The sequence below is a fragment of the Benincasa hispida genome, chromosome 10 (genome assembly GCF_027475165.1).
Source record: "Benincasa hispida cultivar pf3 chromosome 10, pf3_genome.v1.1, whole genome shotgun sequence".
Classification (NCBI taxonomy): Eukaryota; Viridiplantae; Streptophyta; class Magnoliopsida; order Cucurbitales; family Cucurbitaceae; genus Benincasa; species Benincasa hispida.
Window position 1 is genome coordinate 34,814,040 of NC_143487.1, and position 19,848 is coordinate 34,833,887.

Sequence of the window (19,848 nt, forward strand, 5' to 3'; positions counted from 1 at the left end):
AATTTGGCAAAAGGTAAAAATCGCACCACTTATCTAAGTTTTTAGGATTCTTAATTGATGAAAGAGACGTTTATCGTCAAAATTGATAGTGTCAAGATTATGGGCAATTTGATATTGTTCCCAGTTAATTTTCACCCTAATTTTTCAATTACAAAGTGTTGCATTTTTACGGTGTGTTCCATTTCCACCACTTAACCCACTAACTTTTAGAACCAATGTAAAAACCAGATATTGACGACAAGTGACAAGTCCATGAAAGCAACAGGATAGACGGAATATTAACCATGAAACAATACTGTTCCAAAGTAAACAACAAATTGAAGTAAAGAGAGCATGGCGATTCTACCTTTGAATTTAGTAGGGCAATCTTTGAGTAGGACGAGGTTTTGTGGTCTCAACTGTCCTGAATAATATTAGATAAACACGAGTTTCATTTTAAAATCATTTAGATGAACATTGAGTTTGACAAACGTAGGTACATATCTAGAACTTACTCTCGACATATATTGTATAATTCAACTCATTTAAAAGATAAGAGGAAAATGACCATCACTGCACGATGGTTGAGTACAAAAGAAGCCCATCCGTATAGAAAAAAGAGAATGTGATTCACAGGAGGCAATATCTCAATATAGTTTTCATCACGTTCTAAAGCAACTGTATGTAAATTTAAGTAAAAGCAACTAAACTTCACAATGAATGATATTAAACGTTAATCTAGATGCACGGATCTCTTAACTTTGCTCCAAAATTAAGAAAAGAAACAAAGCAGACAGAGATTATAAAAATGAAAATAGTGTGTGCGTGTGGTAGTGAGGTTAATCTTGCATACTAAAGTTCTGCCACCTCAATGCTGACTCATCATTTGATATTAATATCAATTTTCTACCAACTAAATGACCATAGCATCATAATTTTCCACTCCATGTGAAAGTGATAATATAATTCAACTGGTTAAGGCAATATAACTTCAATCAAAAGATTCGAGGTTTTAAATCTCTACCTCCACATATGATTGAATCGAATATATGTATAAAAAAAGTAGTAGCATGTGTCCAATAACAACTTACATGTCCAGTATCTTGTATCATTAATCGACTGAGTATTCCATCAAGCATAATGGTAGAAGTTGCCAAGTTATCAATATTAAACAAATGTCCTTACATCAATCAGGTTACCTTCACATTATTTGATGAGTCATCCGAAGCAAACCAGAGCTTGACAAGAAAGGAGTCAATAATAATCTGCAAATAAGAATACTTTCATGTCAATCGAACTGAAAAGTTAACTATTAGAAACTCGAAGGGGAAAATCTGAGAAACCTGGATTATATGTGCCGCAACACATGGAAGAACCAGCAAACCGGATTCACCAAGCGCACCATGAAGCTGTTCGACGACTGCCACCATCACAGGCAGAGTTTTCTGCAAAGAATGTGCTTATATGAGGCTCCACATTAAGTTCTTGACTATCTAAGACGCGTTTCTTTTATTGTGCTTAAAAAGTGATTGGCAATTGACATGTATCCAATAAGTGCCGGTCTTGTATCTACGTCTATTTTACTAATCACATTAGTGGAAACTATTAAACACATCACCTAAACTAAAGTGTCCATGCTCAAGATCACCACAACCATACACAAAAAAAGGAACTCTTCTTTCTTTTTCTTTTCTCCCACATAGATATGTTATAACAATCTTACGAGTTTTTCAAAAGCACTATAAATGTACTTGTCTTTATGTACCTGACTTGCCACGAGCAGAACGGCACTAGCATTTTGTCTCCTTGAGAAAATAGACTCGTTACCACCAGAAAAGGCTGCTAGGGTTCGTATACCAAGAGCATTAAAGGCCAATAAGGCGAGATGCAAGAATCTGAAAATACAACAGTGTATCAGTCTTTAACCGGCATCAATCTGAAAGAAAATTGTGATTGACCTGTAAATTTAATGCTTTGTTGGGCAAAGATTAGGAAACTAGGAAGGCTTTTTAGTATCTTACGTTCCCATTCCTATGGCTGCGAGAAATATTTCAGGCTTGACCATCAGAAGTAGTGACCTTGATCTGCTCACTTGCATCCATGGCACCTGATCTTAAAATATTAGTCTAATTAAAGAACAAAAATTAACGATGCCATCAAATAAAATATTAGAGCATGTAGAACCTAATAATTATTTGTTAACAACATGGCTACCCATTATACTAAGGGTGTGGTTTGGTTTACCTTTCCAAGTGTTCTATTTTGAAAATAAATCATTTTGGAAAAAATTGAAGTGTTTGACAACCAATCAAAATAGTTTTTGAAACACTTTGAAAGTTTATTTGAAACCATAGATCAATGAAAACAGGCCCTAAGCAATTATTTTACTGTCCATGTAAAAATTAAAAGAATAAAAAATGACTAGAGCATCTCGTATTTATAAATAGACAAATACAGTTTTATAGAGGAAACAATACTCGAGCAATCATGAAGTAAATAATAACAATAATAATGACGATGATAATGATTCATGTCTCACGAGACTGAGAAGAATTGCACTAATCATTGGGAAAAGCTTTCGATTTCCATCAACAAAGTCAGCCACTCCTAAAATGAAGATTAAGAAGAGAAACAATAACTTAGCACACTCGAAGAACAATTAAATAATAATAATAATAATAATAATAAATTACGAACGTTTTATGGCTAATTTCTTCTCAAAGTATGTTCTAGGGTTAAACATTAAAGATGATGGGCAACCATTCTAAACAGTTTCTGCAAAATGAAGTCCGCACACTTCATGCAAGGTAGCAAAGAAGCAAACTTGGACTGAAGAAAGCAAATGAAACTGACAAGAAATCACCTTTGAATGACTCTCTCAAGATCTGTCAAAAGAAAAGAAAAGGATGAAATAAATAAATAATAAAATTATTTAATAACAAAGGGAAAAAAACAAGTGACATAATCATATTTCAAAAACTAGTTATACGTAAGATCTATCTCATGGTATACCAAAGAACTTTCTGCAATATCACAGCCTTAAATAAAGCTTTTAGCAAAAAAATAAAATAAAATAAACAAAAAACAAAAAAAGAAAGAAAAAGAAAAAAGGAGGCAGAGGGTAAGGAGAAAATAGGAACACCATCTTTAAAACTGAGTTGGTTTATTCCTTTATTTATTTAAGTTACAATATAATGCCCCTTTCAGGTTAAAAAACAACTAAATTGTAGATGAATCGTCTACATTGTTGCAAATTATTTACATGAAAAAACCAAGTTGAGAAAGCTACAGATAATTTGTGTGCGTAATTTGTGTGCATAATTGGAATTGGAAGCCTCGTGCTATTATAGGCCTAAGATGGAAAGTTCCTTGTCACAAGAAACAAGTCACAGTAATTATATATTCATTTCTAAACAACTTTATCACAAGATGCTACTACATGTGTCCTTACCATCCGTTCTTAACAGTTATAACTAGGATCTGTAAGAAGGGATATATATTAAGCTTTCAGACAAGTTTCTTAGAATGGACTCCTTCAAAGAAAAATCAGCTCACCTTTCCAAAAATGAGAGGAATTAGCAGGATAAGTACAAGACTTCTGAGTAACTCCTTTGTTGGAACAGTGATACCAACTCCAGCAGATATAAATTTTGAGATAGAAAATGGAATCTACAGAAAAATTTAGGAAATGAAAGTCAACTTTATCTAGATGATAGTAATGTAACAATTAAGCAGAACACATTATCTCAAGGAATAAAATATAAAGGACGCTAGTATTGAAATAGAAAAGAAAGAAACAACACAAGGAGTTTACGTGGAAAATCCTAATTCAGGAAAGAAAAACCACGATAGAAAAGGCCTTATTATTTTTAATGTCATACATACAAGAGACCCCAACCTCAGATATAAATAAGATGAGGTGAAACCCTAATTTAGCAAATATAGTGTATACAAAAATGCCCTTAGGGCTAATTCAACGTATTTCGACACTCCCCCTCAAGTTGGGGCGTAGATATCGACAAGACCCAACTTGCTAATACAAGCTTCAAACGTCTGTCTCGATAATCGTAAGAACATCTGCAACCTGTTGGACTAAAGGTACATAGGGAATACAGATAGCTCTGCGGTCTAACTTCTCTTCAATAAAGTGCCTGTCAATTTCCAAATGTTTGATTCTATCATGTTGCACGGGATTATAGCAATACTGATGGCAACCTTATTATCACAATACAGCTTCATGAGCCCCGGACTACTCTGGTGAAGATCAGATAAAACTTTCTGCAACCAGATTTCTTCACACTCCCAGACTCATAGCTCTATACTCTGCCTCAGCACTACTTCTAGCCACTACACCCTGTTTTTACTCCGCCAAGTTACCAAATTTTCCCACACAAAGGTACAGTACCCTGAGATTGACTTTCTATCCGTCACAGATCCGGCCCAATCTGAATCAGTATATGCCTCGATGCTCCGTGTGTCCTATTTTTTGAACAATAAACCCTTCCCAGGGGTGGACTTCAGGTATCTCAAAATTCGAGTCACAGCTTCCATGTGCTCCTCATATGGACTCTGCATGAACTGACTTACCACACTCACAGCATAAGAGATGTCGGGCCTAGTATGAGATAAATAAATCAGTTTTCCTACCAAGCGTTGATACCTCTCCTTATTCACAGGAACTCCTTCCGAAATGCTTTTCAGTTTGCTATTGACCTCAATAGGAGTGTCAATGGGTTTGCATCCAGTCATGCCTGTTTCCTTCAACAAGTCTAGAGTGTATTTCCGTTGAGATACATATATTACTACTTTTGATCTTGCCACTTTCATCCCGAGAAAATACCTCAAACTACCAAGATCCTTGATTTCAAATTCACCTGTCATCCTCTGTTTTAGCTTAGCAATTTCTGCCATGTCATCTCCTGATAAAATGATGTAATCAACATACACCACCAACACAGCAATCTTCCCTAAGGATATTTTTTGGTAAACAAGGTATGATCAGAATGCCCCCTGAACAAACCCTTGGGACTTAACAAACACGGTGAACCTGTCAAACCATGCCTTAGGGGACTGCTTCAACCCATATAAGGACTTCCTGAGTTTGCAAACATGATTCCAAAACTTAGCTTCGAAACCTGGAGGCGGACTCATGTAAACTTCCTCTTTTAACTCACCATTCAGGAAGGCATTTTTTACATCTAGTTGATGTAGGGGCCAAATCTTTATTTACGGCGACAGACAGAAGAACACAAATCATGTTTAACTTAGCCACTGGGGAAAAAGTTTCTGAATAATCAATCTCATACGTCTGAGTGAACCCTTTAGCAACTAACCTGGCCTTATATCTCTCGAGCGTTCCGTCAGACTTATACTTCACTGTGAACACCCATTTACAACCAACTGTTTTGTGACCTCTAGGGAAAGCTACTATCTCCCAAGTCTTATTTGTCTCGAGAGCTCTCATTTCCTCCATTACTGTTGCTTTCCACTCTGGAACTTCCATGGCCGCATGTACACTGGTAGATATTGCTAGAGCATCCAGTTGGGTAATGAAAGCCTTAAAATCAGGAGAGAAGTTACTATAGGTCAGAAAACTATGCAGAGGGTACTTTGTACATGACCTGGTTTCCTTTCTCAGAGCAATTGGCATATCCATAGTGGTATCATAATTGTCAGTTTTCGTCTGTCTCTCTTCAGTATCAGACTTCTGAGACAATTCTGCATCTTCTTGAGGATCTTTCAGCCCTCCTGAAATTTCAACCTTCTCTGAGCTCGTCTCATCATTTTTTATGTTCCCAAAAAACTTTTCTTCAAGAATCTCCTCTGAAACAACAGGATCTTGAACCTGAGCTGGTTCCGACGCTTGGACACTTTCCGATGGAACACCAAGGGTTTCCTGAATTTCCTTTCTGAGATTCTTCCTATAGTATGTTATCCAAGGCACTTGTCTAGTAGGAAGGACAGACACGGGAACAGCAGAAGCAGAATTAGGTTCAAGACTAGGTAGACTGGGTCCAAGAATATTAGGACTAGGCTCAAGTTCAGGAATATTAAGACTAGGCTCAAGATTGAAGCTAATAGTATGGAGTATGTGGAACTATTATTCTCTTCATTCGTGGTCTCTCCCTGAAGATGACTAACGGGAAAGAACAGTTTATCTTCAAGGAACGTGACATCCAAAGTGACAAAATATTTTCTGGAAGATGGATGAAAGCATTTATAACCTCACTGATGAAGGGGATACCCGACAAACACACATTTTTTAGCTCGTGGAGCAAACTTAGTTCGGTGTGGACCATGAGTATGAACAAAAGCTGTACACCCAAACACACGAAGAGGAACCTCAGGAATAAGACGGGTAGACTGATAGGATTCTTTGAAGCACTCAAGAGGGCTTTGAAACTTTAGAACTCGTGAAGGCATTCTATTAATGAGATGAGCTGCGGTAAGAACCGCATCTCCCCACAGGTACGAAGGGAGAGACGCTGGAATCATCAAGGAACGAGCAACTTCAATGAGATGGCGATTTTTCCGTTCAACCACCCCATTTTGTTGTGAAGTATATACACACGAGTTATGATGGATGATCCCCTCTGACGCTAGGAATTCCTAGAGGGTGTGATTGACAAACTCACGACCATTGTCACTCCGAAGAATGGCAATCTTTGTGTTGAACTGTGTTAATATAGTGGTATAAAACTGTTTGAAGGTAGATAGAACCTCGGACTTATCAGCAAGGAGATATACCCATGTAAGTCGGGTATGGTCATCGATGAAAGTTACAAACCACCGTTTACCAGACAGGGTAGAGATGTTTGCAGGACCCCAAACATCACTGTGGACAAGGTGGAAAGGCTGGGTAGGTTTATAGGGCTGAGAAACAAACGACACACGAGGTTGTTTAGCACGTATACAGACATCACAAGATAATGAAGAAACATTCGCATTATGGAATAAATGAGGAAACAAATATCACATATATTGAAAACTCGGATGTCCAAGACGAAAATGCCACAATAAATAATTTTTTTCAGACATAGTAAAAAAAGATAAACGACTAGTCCTAAACAAGCTCCTGGAGGAAGCATCTTCAGAAAGGAAATAGATGCCTCTGTCATATCGGGCAGTGCCAATCGTCTTCCCCGAGCTCAAGTCCTGAAACAAGGCAGCATCTGGTGAGAAGACAACTCTACAGCTCAAATCTTTTGTTATTTTACTTATCGATAACAAGTTGTAAGAAATTTGGGCACGTGTAGGACATTTTGTAGAGTTAATCCTTGAAATGGTGACAGTCTGCCTTTTCCAGCAACAGAAGCAAAGGACCCGTCCGCAATTCGAATCCTCTCATTTCCAGCGCTTGGATTGAGAGAAATCGGTCGGATGAGCCAGTCACGTGATCGGTTGCTCCTGAATCTAGAATCCATAACATATTCCCTTCAACAAGAAAACTAAAAGATTGAGGGTTACCTGATTGAGCAATTGTTCCGATCCCTATGGTACCTGAATCACCAGGGTTGGTCACTGGAGGCTGTGGTTGTGCGGCCTCCTCAACTGATTCACTCACTAGAGCACGACCAGATTTCGACTTGTCATTTGGAGAGCGACGTTTACCATTCAGAGGACGACCATGCAGTTTCCAACACTGATCCTTCGTGTGCCACTGTTTTTTGCAATGCTCACACACTAGGAGTGTTTTACTATTCTGCTTGTCACCATCAGATCCAACGGATTTCACCCCAAAGGCAGCTGACTCTACAGTGGTAACACCCGGCCCATTCATTGCACTCGATCTATCTTCTTCCAATCTAACCTCTGAACAGACCTCCATGAGAGACAGTATTGGTTTCTGCCCTAGTATTCGACTCCGAACCGTATCAAATTTGGGGTGCAACCCTGCAAGAAAATCATACACGCTCAACTTCTTCTATCTTTGAGTATTGAATTCCATCTTGCGGGCAATTCCAGATGATCTCCCGACATAAATCCATTTCTTACCATAACAAAGACATCTTGCTGAAGTACGACGTTACATCCATGCTCCCTTGTTTGCATTCATGAACCTGTTTACGTAGAGTATATAGGCGGGATGCGTTTTGGTGCCTCGAATATAACCGTCGGACTGAATCCCAAATATCTCGGGCAGTGGCTGAATAGAGTAAAGGTTTCCCAATTTGTGGTTCCATGCTACTGATCAACATCGAGTGAAGCAAAGAATCCTCTGCCTTCCAGACACGCTCTTGAGGATCCCCAAGATTCGGTCATGGTATCTCTCCAGTCAAATATCCAAACTTATGGCATCCCTCAAGAACCATTTTAATTGTTTGGGACCAAGAGAAGTAATTTTGTCCATTCAGCTTCTCTCCCGTGATCATTCCTGCAGAGTTTCCTATAGTTCCAAATAAAAGATTAGTAGTAGGATAGGAAACATTGATACCGGATTTTCTGAATACATCGGGGAAGAATCATGGCCATTCAATCTGGCTCCAAGGGCGGCCATCTATTGTTGGAGACTAACCAATTGTTGTTGGAGTTCCCCATGAGATTCAGATCTAAAGTGTTTGTCCATAGGTCATGGGATTTTCTTCAACGGAATCGTTCATTCGAAACTAAGGTTGAACTGGGTACACATGAGGAAGAGGTTGTCCACCATGGTACTGTGAAGAGGCTACTGTCGGAATCCCACCAGCGGCAAAATATGGCGGCCCATGATCGGTGTTGCTCCCAGACGGTTGCGACGGTGGGTAATGGACAGAGGGCTTGACGATCAGTTGCAAGGTTGAAGAAAACGCGTCGATCTGACCCGACCCGACAGCTGGAGCAAACCCGATCGCGTGCGAAGTTGAAGGGCCAATCGTGTGTGAAGTCGAAGGACCGAGCGTATGCGAAGTCGAAGGACCGAGCGCGTGTGAAGTCGAAGAACCGATCGCGTGTGAAGTCGAAGGACCCTCATCGACGATGTTCGGCTGGAACGGCTGCGTCTGCTACGTCTGGAAGCTGTTTGGCGCGCCGGCTGGAGCGAATCCACCAGAGCCCTGTATCGAACGCGATCCAAGCCGAGTTTGAGGTCCGAGATGCGCGCCGACTGAGTTGATGATGCTCGGCGATTGAACCTGTCCAAGGTGCGCGCCGACTGGGTTATTGAAATCTAGCAGCGGGGCTCCAGATGGGTTGGGTTGCGCTGGGTTTAAGATGGTTCGGAGATATCGATCAACTGCTGCTTGAATCACAGCCACATTAGTTGTGTCTGCCAGTGTACCTTCACCTATCAAGTTTGATGACTGAGTTTCTTCTATCGGGGCTAGGGTTTCATCACCTTGCTCTGATACCATATTGAAATAGAAAAGAAAGAAACGACACAAGGGGTTTACGTGGAAAACCCTAATTCAGGGAAGAAAAACCACGATAGAAAAGGCCTTATTATTTTTAATGTCATACATATAAGTGACCCCAACCTCAGATATAAATAGGATGAGGTGAAACCCTAATTTAGCAAATATAGTGTAAACTACAAAAATGCCCTTAGGGCTAATTCAACGTATTTCAACAACTAGAAAATACGTGTCAACTCTGGCTGCTACGATGCCCTTTTCAAGTGTGTGGATGAATGTCATGAAAGTAGCTTTATGAAAAGAAAACAGAAAAAGTGGCTGGAAAGAAAAGCGAGAGGTTTTTGGATGTCTGGGAGATTGTACAATCATTTCTTATAATCAAATATGTTTCTTATAAAATAATAATAAAACATTGGCTCTTCTGTTGGCTAGTCCCCTTAAATTGAGCTGATTCAATGGAAATCAAATATATGGCAAATGATCTCTTCACTTAAGGTGATTTGGCTGAATTCTGCAATTCAAGGTCTATCTAAACTTGACTCACCTTATAACCCAACTGTGTACAGAAGCATGTATGGAGCAATCCTCAATATTTAAGAAAGGATTATGAGAGACCTCGATTTAGAGGAATGGTGTGATTTTAAACACCATGAAGTGGCTGGCACGTGAAGCAAAATTATCATAAACTGAGATACACAGTAGGTATCCTGTGGTTAGTTATGGTACTAGACTAGTACATCCACTTTAAATGCAGATTATACATAATCATATAAAGGACCACTATAGTTTATTAAAAACCACAAAAGACCATGCTTTAGAATCAATGCACAATTTTTGGGAAATGATTGATGAAAAATAGCTCTGAAAGTGGATTTAGAAAATTAGTACAGTGATTCTTCTAAATTTACACGAAGAAAGTTAAGGATATTTTAAACTCACAGCCAATATTCCTAACATATTTGATATCACTGTCATTGCCAGAGCAAGTGCAGAATTCCCACCAGCAAGCTGAAATTGAAAAACATAAATGCAATAAGAACAGAGAATATTTAACATCATAATTTTTTTTCTTTGGGGTGGGGGAAGCAACTTTTGTACCTGAGTTAGTGCCACACCACTTGATAATGTAGTAGGCATGCAGGAAAATATTGCTAATCCTGTAAACAGTAGAGAAACAATGGGTTAGATTGAAGGGAAAGTTGGTTCCTTATTCAAAAAAGAGAGTAAACCATAAAAGAAATCCCGAAGAGTTGCATATTGATCCCTATTAATGAAACTGAGTTTTATGTCTAAAAAAATATTTTCCAAATTGCATTGCAAGGTATTTGCAACTTTTTTACAAATCAGTGTATTATCTTGGAGTTCCACATCAAATTGGAAATATTAAACTTCTAGCAGTCCTCAAGTTAGTTGAATTTGTACCTTCTTCCCTCAATGACCATTTCCTATGACAATAGCATCAATTTGACGCGACAGTAGAGATCATTTGTTGCCAGATACAGGATAAGGTGAACACTCTCTACCCTAAGAAGACATTATACACCAACAGTGATTACAATTTTTTTAAAGAAAAAAGACCTATTAAATTGTTAAATTGGCAGCATTATACATTCTTTCTATCGGGCAAACGTAGAACACTGGTGTAAATGAGTATATTTTAAATAAGCAACTGATTTTTCAATTATCCATACAAAAGGTCCACTGAATTTGGTTAAAGGCCTTAAGGCTAACTGGATCACTAAGTAAAGTAAATACTAGGATGCATATATGGCCACTGCACGAACCTTTATTAGACCAAACTCTTGATAAAACTATGATTATCAATTCCAAATTTATCTTATACCAATATAATGTTCATGTTCTAGGAGAAAACCATTTAGAATTTTCAGCCAATGCGAGTATTATCAAATTATACCTCATTTTAAAATTGAATGTGATAGTTCTAACTTTTCTTTCCTAAACCCAACAAATGATAGTTTAAAAGTGTCGAAAAGGGTTGGTTTGCCCTAGGGGCTTATTTGTAGTTCTCTTATGGACCTAGGACTTCCTGTCTATCTATTTATTTGAGCAAGTTTTCCTGTATTTCTGGATCACTTGAATAATAAAAAACTAGTCTAGATCGTGGTTTTTTCTCCCTGGCCTAGGGTTTTCCACATAAATTATTTGTGTAATTCTATTCTCCTTCTATTTTCATCATGGTATCAGAGCAAGGCGACGAAATCCTAGCCGCCATTGATGAGTCTCCTTCGACGACCAACTCCAAGATAGCTGACACGATTAAGGAAGCTGTCCAACAGTACCTAGAGGCTGCCTTACCACGTCTTCTTCAACAAATGAGTGCCGCCGAACAAACAACCCAATCCATCAACGGACAGATCGGGTCGTGCCCAGCCATGGAGGATCGCGGCCGGTCGCGGAGGAACGCACCCAGCCCCGTCACGTCAACAACGCTCCGATTGCGCATAGAAAAAACCCCATCGATGGCGGTGCCCAACCCTACTTCAGCAGCGGATCCGTTGATCTCTTGGGTGCAAACGATTTTCGGCATCTAGATTTGATCGAAGCCCAGCCATCCGCGCAGACCTGATCCGTCGACGGCATCCAAACTCGACCGCAGCAGACCTTCTTCACGGCAAACCCTTGGGTACAGACAGGAAGCCGCAGCGATTTCCTTGGCTCGACCAGCAGCGGCTTCGTCGGCTTCGTCTCTGAACAGCAGCCGCCGGTGGATCAACCGGTCCAATCCGACTGCAGTGGCACAGGTCCTATCACTTTTCCGGCAAACTCTTCAACAGTTGTGAATGGGGTGTGTCCTGATGAGATTAAAAAAAGATTTGTTTTTCTTCAGCAACAACTCGCGAATCTTGGGTCGATTCTTGGCACGAATTCACAAAGTGCTCAACTGGAGCCATCCAATCTTCAACTGTGCTCCGAGAACCCAGTAAACTCTCTCCATTCTTTACCTACTGCAAATTTATTGTCTGGATCAATGGGACATTCTGCAGGAATTATTATTGGAGAAAAGCTGAATGGCCAAAATTATTTCTCTTGGTCGCAATCCATCAGAATGGCTCTGGAAGGAAGACAAAAATTTGGCTATCTAATTGGGGAGATACCCAAACCTGAACCTGGTAACCCCCAAGAACATATCTGGAAAAGCAAAAGATTCATTGCTATGGTCAGTTCTGGTGAATAGCATGAACCTCAAATTGGCAGACCGTTACTTTATACGGCGACTGCCAAAGACATTTGGGATGCAGTACAGCAGCTGTATTCAAAGAAGCAGAATGCATCCCGCCTTTATACCTTACGCAAGCAAGTCCATGAATGTAAGCAAGGGACTATGGACGTAACGTCGTACTTCAACAAATTATCCCTGTTATGGCAAGAAATAGACTTATGCCGTGAGATATCTGGAAGTGTACACATGACGGGACTCAGTATTCCAAAATTGAGGAAGTTGATCGAGTGTATGATTTTCTGGCTGGGCTAAATCCGAAGTTTGACGGGGTTCGCAGCAGGATATTGGGCCAACGTCCTACACCATCATTGATGGAGGTGTGCTCTGAAATACGCCTGGAAGAAGACAGGTCTAGTGCAATGAATATTTCAGTAGTTACATCTACTGACGCTACTGCTTTTGCCACAAAGTCCTCCGGATCTGACAGTGACAAGAAACCTCCACCTGTTTGTGACCATTGCAAAAAACCATGGCACACAAAAGACTCGTGCTGGAAGTTGCATGGAAAACCTTCAAATTACAAACAACGTCAGTCACAGGACAAGGTCCTAGACGGGCTCTGGTAAGCGACTCGGCGAATGACAAGGCCTCGGCTCAACCTCAAGCTGACGGTCAAAGTAACTTAAGTGTTGTCGGGGTCAGTGCGATTGCACATTCAGGTACGACTCCATCCTTTGGTTTTATTAGAATTAATGGAAAACGACCCTGGATTGTGGATTCCAAAGCAACAGATCACCTGACCTGTTCTTCTGATCATTTTATATCATATCACCCAAGCGCTGGAAATGAAAAGATTAGAATCACAGATGGGTCCTTTGCCCTTGTCGCGGGAAAATGACATCTTTCTCCTTTTGAGGGTCTAATATTGCGTGATGTGTTGCATGTTCCTAGAATTTCATACAACTTATTATCTATCAATAAAATTACAAGGGACCTGGACTGTTTTCTTACCCGACATTGTTTTGTTTCAAGATCTGAGCTCGGGGACGACGATTGGCACTGCCCGGCACGATAGGGGGCTCTATTTCCTGACTGATGAAACTTCTTTTAGGGATGGTTATAGGACTAGTTTTATTTCTTTGAATTTCTCTACTACTGAAACTGATTTTATGTTATGGCATTACCGTCTAGGACATCCCAATTTTCAATATATGAAGTCTCTTTTTCTGCATTTATTTCATAATATTAATCTATCATCCTTACATTGTGATGTGTGTATCCGGGCTAAACAAAGTCATGTTTCTTTTCACTCTCAACCTTAAAAACCGTCCAAACCTTTCAGTCTTATCCACAGTGATGTCTGGGGTCCCTCACCAACCACTACCTCTACAGGCAAGCGTTGGTTTGTCACCTTTATTGACGATCACACCAGACTGACCAGGGTTTTTCTTTTGACCGATAAGTCTGAGGTGTCCTCTGTTTTCCAACAATTCTATGCGACCGTAGAAACCCAGTTCAACATAAAAATTGCCATTTTACGAAGTGACAACAGGCGTGAGTTTGTTAATAACTCGTTCCGGGACTTCCTAGCCTCTAAAGGGATTGTCCATCAAAGCTCGTGTGTCTATACTCCCCAACAAAACAGAGTAGCCGAGAGAAATAATAGGCATCTGGTAGAGGTCGCTCGTTCCCTTACGATATCTACCTCTCTTCCTTCCTATTTGTGGAGTGATGCTATCCTCACTGCAGCCCACCTTATCAACCGCATGCCTTCCCGTGTCTTAGCCTTTCATACTCCCCTTGACTGTTTCAAAGAGTCATATCCCAACACCCGGTTAATCCCTGACGTACCTCTATGAGTGTTTAGATGTGTTGTCTTCGTCCATACTCACGGTCCCAACCGTACGAAATTTACTCCTCGTGCCCAAAAATGTGTCTTTGTTGGGTACCCTTTCCATCAATGTGGGTACAAGTGTTATCATCCCTCGTCTCGAAAATACTTTGTGTCTATGGATGTCACCTTTCTCGAGGATCGGCCTTTCTTTCCCATTAGTCCTCTTCAGGAGGAGAGTCCTAGTGAAGAGGCTAACTGGTCCACGTATTCCATTCCCCTAGAGGTGTCGACTGAACCTGAACATCTTGGTCCTGTTCTTCCCACTAATCAAGTCCCTTGGATAACATACTACAGGAAGAATCTCAGGAAGGAAATAGTGTCGCCTGTCGTTTCTCCGGCTCCAGTTCATAAGTCTAACTTGGTCTCAGCTCCAAGTATGAACATCCCTGTTTGTGATACTGATGATTGTGTTGAGACTAATAATTGCAGAGTGGACAGAGATATAGAAATTGGTGACAATGATGAGAAAATAAAAGGAATTGAGGAGGATGAAGAAACTGATGGAAAGAACAACACTGAGGAAATAACTCCAGCAAACGAGAACAGTGGAAGGGAAGGTGATTGTGTGGGAAGTCCTTCTAAAGAAAGATCCATAGATCAGACGATTAGCTGCAGTAAGAAACCTGGAGAAGAGGAAAGTCGTGATGCGTCTCTCAATCTTCCCATTGCCTTGAGAAAAGGAACTAAATCATGTACGAAGTTCCCTATGCATAGTTACATGACATAATAACTTACCTCCCAAGTTCAAGGCTCTCACTACCAGTCTAGATATGGTAATGGTTCCAACTAATATACATGTCGTCATGGAAGCTCCTGAGTGGAAGGCTGCAGTTATGGATGAGTGCTCTAGAAAAAAATGAGACATGGGAACAGGTTGCTCTTCCTAAGGGGCACAAGACGGTTGGATGTAAATGGGTTTTTACTATTAAGTATAAATCCGATGGCTCGATTGACAGATACAAGGCAAGACTGGTAGCCAAAGGCTTTACTCAAACCTTTGGTATTGATTACTCTAAGACATTCTCCCCTGTAGCCAAACTCAATACGATCCGGGTGCTGTTATCTGTTACTGTTAGTAAAGATTGGCCTTTGCACCAATTGGATGTGAAGAATGCGTTTCTTAATGGAGAACTCGAAGAAGTCTATATGAGCCCTCCACCCAGCTTCGAGAACCAGTTTAAGCATTGGGTTTGTAGATTGAAGAAGTCATTGTATGGGTTGAAACAGTCTCCAAGAACCTGGTTTGATAGATTCACCACATTTATTTAAAGCACAGGGGTATGATCAGGGGCACTCAGATCACACGTTGTTTACAAAGAAGTCTAGTTCAGAAAAGATCTCAGTACTTATTGTTTATGTAGATGACATTGTATTGATCGGTGATGATATTGGTGAAATTATGAGACTTAAAACAAAGATGGCTGAAGAATTTGAAATTAAAGATCTGGAAAAATTACCTTGGGATGGAGGTGGCTCAATCGAAGGAGGGTATCTCTATCTCACAACGAAAGTATACTCTGGATCTCCTCAAAGAAATAGGAATGGTTGTGTGTAAACCTGTAGACACCCCTGCGGAGTATAATGCCAAACTGAGCAATGTTAACAATGGAGCTCCTGTCAGTAAAGAGAGATATCAGCGATTAGTCAGGAAGTTGATATATTATCTTACACGATACCTGATATATCATATGCAGTGAGTGTTGTCAGTCAGTTCATGCAAGCTCCCTACAAGGAACATATGACAGTCGTCGAACGCATCTACGATATCTGAAGGGTACTCCTGGTAAGGGCCTATTGTTCAGGAAGTCAAGTAAATGTGGCATAGACGCATATATTGATTCGGACTGGGCTAGGTCTGTTGTTGATAGAAAGTCTATGTCTGGGTATTGCACTTTTGTCTGGGGCAATCTAGTCACTTAGAGAAGTAAAAAACAGGGAGTGGTTGCCAAAAGTAGTGTAGAAGCCGAGTACAGGGCCATGAGTTTGGGGATATGTGAAGAAATCTGGTTGAAGAAAGTGTTGACAGATCTTCGACAAGACAGTGAGCTTCCAATGAAATTGTTCTGTGATAATAAAGTAGCAATAAGTATTGCAAACAATCCGGTCCAGCACGATAGGACCAAACACGTCGAAATTGACATTTCATCAAAGAAAGACTGGACAATGGGAGCATATGCATTCCCTACCTCCCTTCTAATCAGCAGATTGCAGATGTCCTTACAAAGGAGTTATTAAGACAGAGTTTTGATTATTGTATCAGCAAGTTGGATCTGATTGATATTTACATCCCAACTTGAGGGGGAGTGTCGAAAAGGGTTGGTTTGCCCTAGGGGCTTATTTGTAATTCTCTTATGGGCCTAAGGCTTCCTGTCTGTCTATTTATTTGAGCAAGTCTTCTTGTATTTCTGGATCACTTGAATAATAAAAAACTAGTCTAGATCATGGTTTTTTCTCCCTGGCCTAGGGTTTTCCACGTAAATTATTTGTGTGTTTCTATTCTCCTTCCTCTTCTATTTTCATCAAAAAGTTTTATGCTTGCATCATGAAGCTAGCAACTTCAAGTTTTACGTAGAAGATAGACCAAGAAAATCTGAATGGCTAACTGGTCCCTTTTTTTGGATAAGGGACATGTGACAAGAGTTCTAACCTGTCATGCAATGGCTAAAAATAATTTCATAAAGAAACCTGTTACAAATTCTTGAGGTTGAAGATGAATTTGCAATATCAGCCTAGAAAAATATGGAGTAAGCAAAAGAATCGAAGCCTGACAAAAAAACAATAGAGAGAGAGTGTGTGTAAATACAAGCTCAACAAATATACCGAAATTAATACAACAGTGCAAAATGATACCCATGCATTGAATATGCCATAAAAACTACCCATGAACAAGGATATTCAATTTATCTGGAAAAAGAAAATGAGAGTCAAGAAAACATCTTATTACTATAAAAAGGGACAATCTCAGAAAGACCAAGATCCAATTTCGAGTTATTTCTTAGTGAACATGATCTGTAATAATCTCTTTGGTCCCTTCATTTATACCAAACATGAAGATAGTAAGTACTAAAAGAGCAACCATCACACCCCACTCCCAAAGGTCAACATGGAGAAAAAGAGTCATCTGCAACTCGAGCATCCAAATTCAGTGTACAAAACTTAAACATTCAACTGCATTGTAGAAAACCTCTTCAAACTAGTTAGCCAAGAGCTAAAAGCAGGATGAATAAATAAAAGTCTAAATGATAATAAGTCAGGTAACATGAATTGCATTATCACTCGAAATACATGAGCATCAGGAAATGATGAAACAGATAACAAATTAAATTTTAATGCGTGGAAAGTCACATTGCCAATAATGGAAAATTTGTACACGCATGGGCTTTCACATACAAAAATGAAACCACATTTCAAAAGAAAAAATATGGAGGGGAAAAAACTTAATTATAAACAATATGAATATATGAATATACTCAAAGAATAAACTTACAGGCAAAAAAAAATATAATGGAAGATTATAAGTGAGAATCATACAAGCCCATAAACTGCAACAGGCCATGCCTCCACTGAGGCACTAATTTCTGAAGTACGCAAAGTCAATCCTGCGTAATCACATCATGTATAAATAATAGATTACAGAACAAAATTTAGATTTAATGTGGATAGTTAGTAACGGTTCCTAACCTGAAATGACAAATATCCCAAATGTGCTAAACTTTGAGAGATAATACCTGTCAGCAAGACATCCAAGACTCGGATTTGCAACTCCTACTGCTACACCAGTGACAAGAGCTACATATTGAATTGAGGAACAAAATTACGACAAGCTGACAGAATAAATATAATTCCAATTGAATGGAAATAAAAACAATAAGTCTTCAACTTACCTAGAGGAAGAAAATTATTATTTGCAAAAGTCGATAAGGCCTCGAACCAAGTAACCCTATTTTCCGAACCCGAAACACTGGCAGGTTCGTTTATCCTTCCACCATCGTCTTTCTGAATCACAGTGATAAAATCTCATCTTAAAGCCATTACATGCAGGGAAAAGAAATCGATGTACGAGTTTCAACATTGACAAAGATCCAAAGGAAGAGATCACAACCTTATCGGGTAATCCGCAGGCTCTGATGGGACTATAAATTTGGCGTTTACGATTCAAAGCGAGAGAACTGGAACCCAAGGGTGCACCATTAGAGGAATAACGAGAAATTTGGAGACAAAAGGCCGGTGGATTGCTCCGATGAGACGAAACAAGAAGACTATGGAGGGATTTGGTTCCCACCAACGCCATATGACCGTTGAGCAAGAGCAAGGAGACGAGTGATGGTGAGCACTGTTCTCTAGGCGTTTCTCTTTTTTTTTCCTTTTTTATTTTCTTTTTTTTTTATTTATTTTTTTTTTTTTGAAGCAATATTTTCTGGGCGTTTGAATGCCGAATGGATGGGAATATTTTCCCCTAATTTTCACAGCTGGACGGTTGCGATGTAATTGTAAAATAATTTAGGCTATGTTCACTACTCCATTGGTCAAAATGGTTGTCGCCAACTTAATTGTATTGGCATGCACTTTATCTCCAGAAATCATAGATTCAATTTCTCACTCCATTATTGTATTTTAAGAGAAATCGTAATTGTTGCAATCTTAACAAATCTTCTCAAATGTTCATAATATACATCATATTGAAACATTAAGTTATAATTGAGTCTCAAATACGATTTGGGTTTTAATATCCCAAACACCCCTAGTTTTTTCCAAAAAAGTTGTTTTAAGTTCCAATTTCATTATTCATATACTTATTTTTTAAAATTTAAATCTTTTTCATCACTTAATTTTAAAATAAGTGTATTCATGAGTTGAATTGGAGTGAAATACTTTCTAAGATACGAGCAATAGTAATGGTTGAAGTAGTGATTTTATTAAAAAAGATTTAGATATAATTTATTTTTATATTTGTTTCTAACTTTTAAAAGTAATTTTTATATGCATAAAAGTAATTTTGAATTATTATTTTTTGTTCTAGAAGTGATTTTAGGATTACCAAATTACTAAAAATGACATTTTATATTTAAGAAATTATTTTAACTAAATAATTAAGATAAGTATATATATTTTTTAATCTATTTCTAAGTTTGCACGCCAATGGAACAAGGCTAGATTGTCGAAAACTAGAAAGTTGCTCCACAAAGATAGATTAAGTGAATAAGTCATGAAGAAAAGCATTATTAACATCGAATAGGCATGGACCAACCTTTCATCAAAGTTAAAGTTAAGAGAATATATATAGTCAGAAGCTTAACGACATGACTAAATTTTTTTGTGTAATCAATATTAAGAGTTTGATGAAACCTCTTAGCAACTAAACGAACTTTATAGCAAGCAATGGTGCCATCAGAGTGACGTTTTATTTTAAACTTCCATTTATAACCTACAATTTTCTTATCAATTGACTTAAGAACCAACTCCCA

General features: G+C 39.0%; 1 protein-coding gene across 1 annotated transcript; it reads right to left on the reverse strand.

The window, feature by feature from the left end:
* Positions 1-969: 969 nt before the first annotated feature.
* LOC120088040 (Sodium Bile acid symporter family) lies at positions 970-18,802 on the reverse strand. The gene is made up of 14 exons (XM_039045063.2): positions 18,486-18,802; positions 18,268-18,379; positions 18,065-18,172; positions 17,915-17,982; positions 17,069-17,147; positions 10,407-10,465; positions 10,248-10,316; positions 3,535-3,648; positions 2,843-2,864; positions 2,519-2,586; positions 2,001-2,086; positions 1,745-1,874; positions 1,323-1,424; positions 970-1,244 (listed from the first exon to the last, which is right to left on the reverse strand). Exons 1-14 carry the CDS (start codon positions 18,672-18,674, stop codon positions 1,170-1,172), a joined length of 1,281 nt encoding a protein of 426 aa, XP_038900991.1. The 5' UTR covers positions 18,675-18,802; the 3' UTR covers positions 970-1,169.
* Positions 18,803-19,848: the final 1,046 nt, after the last annotated feature.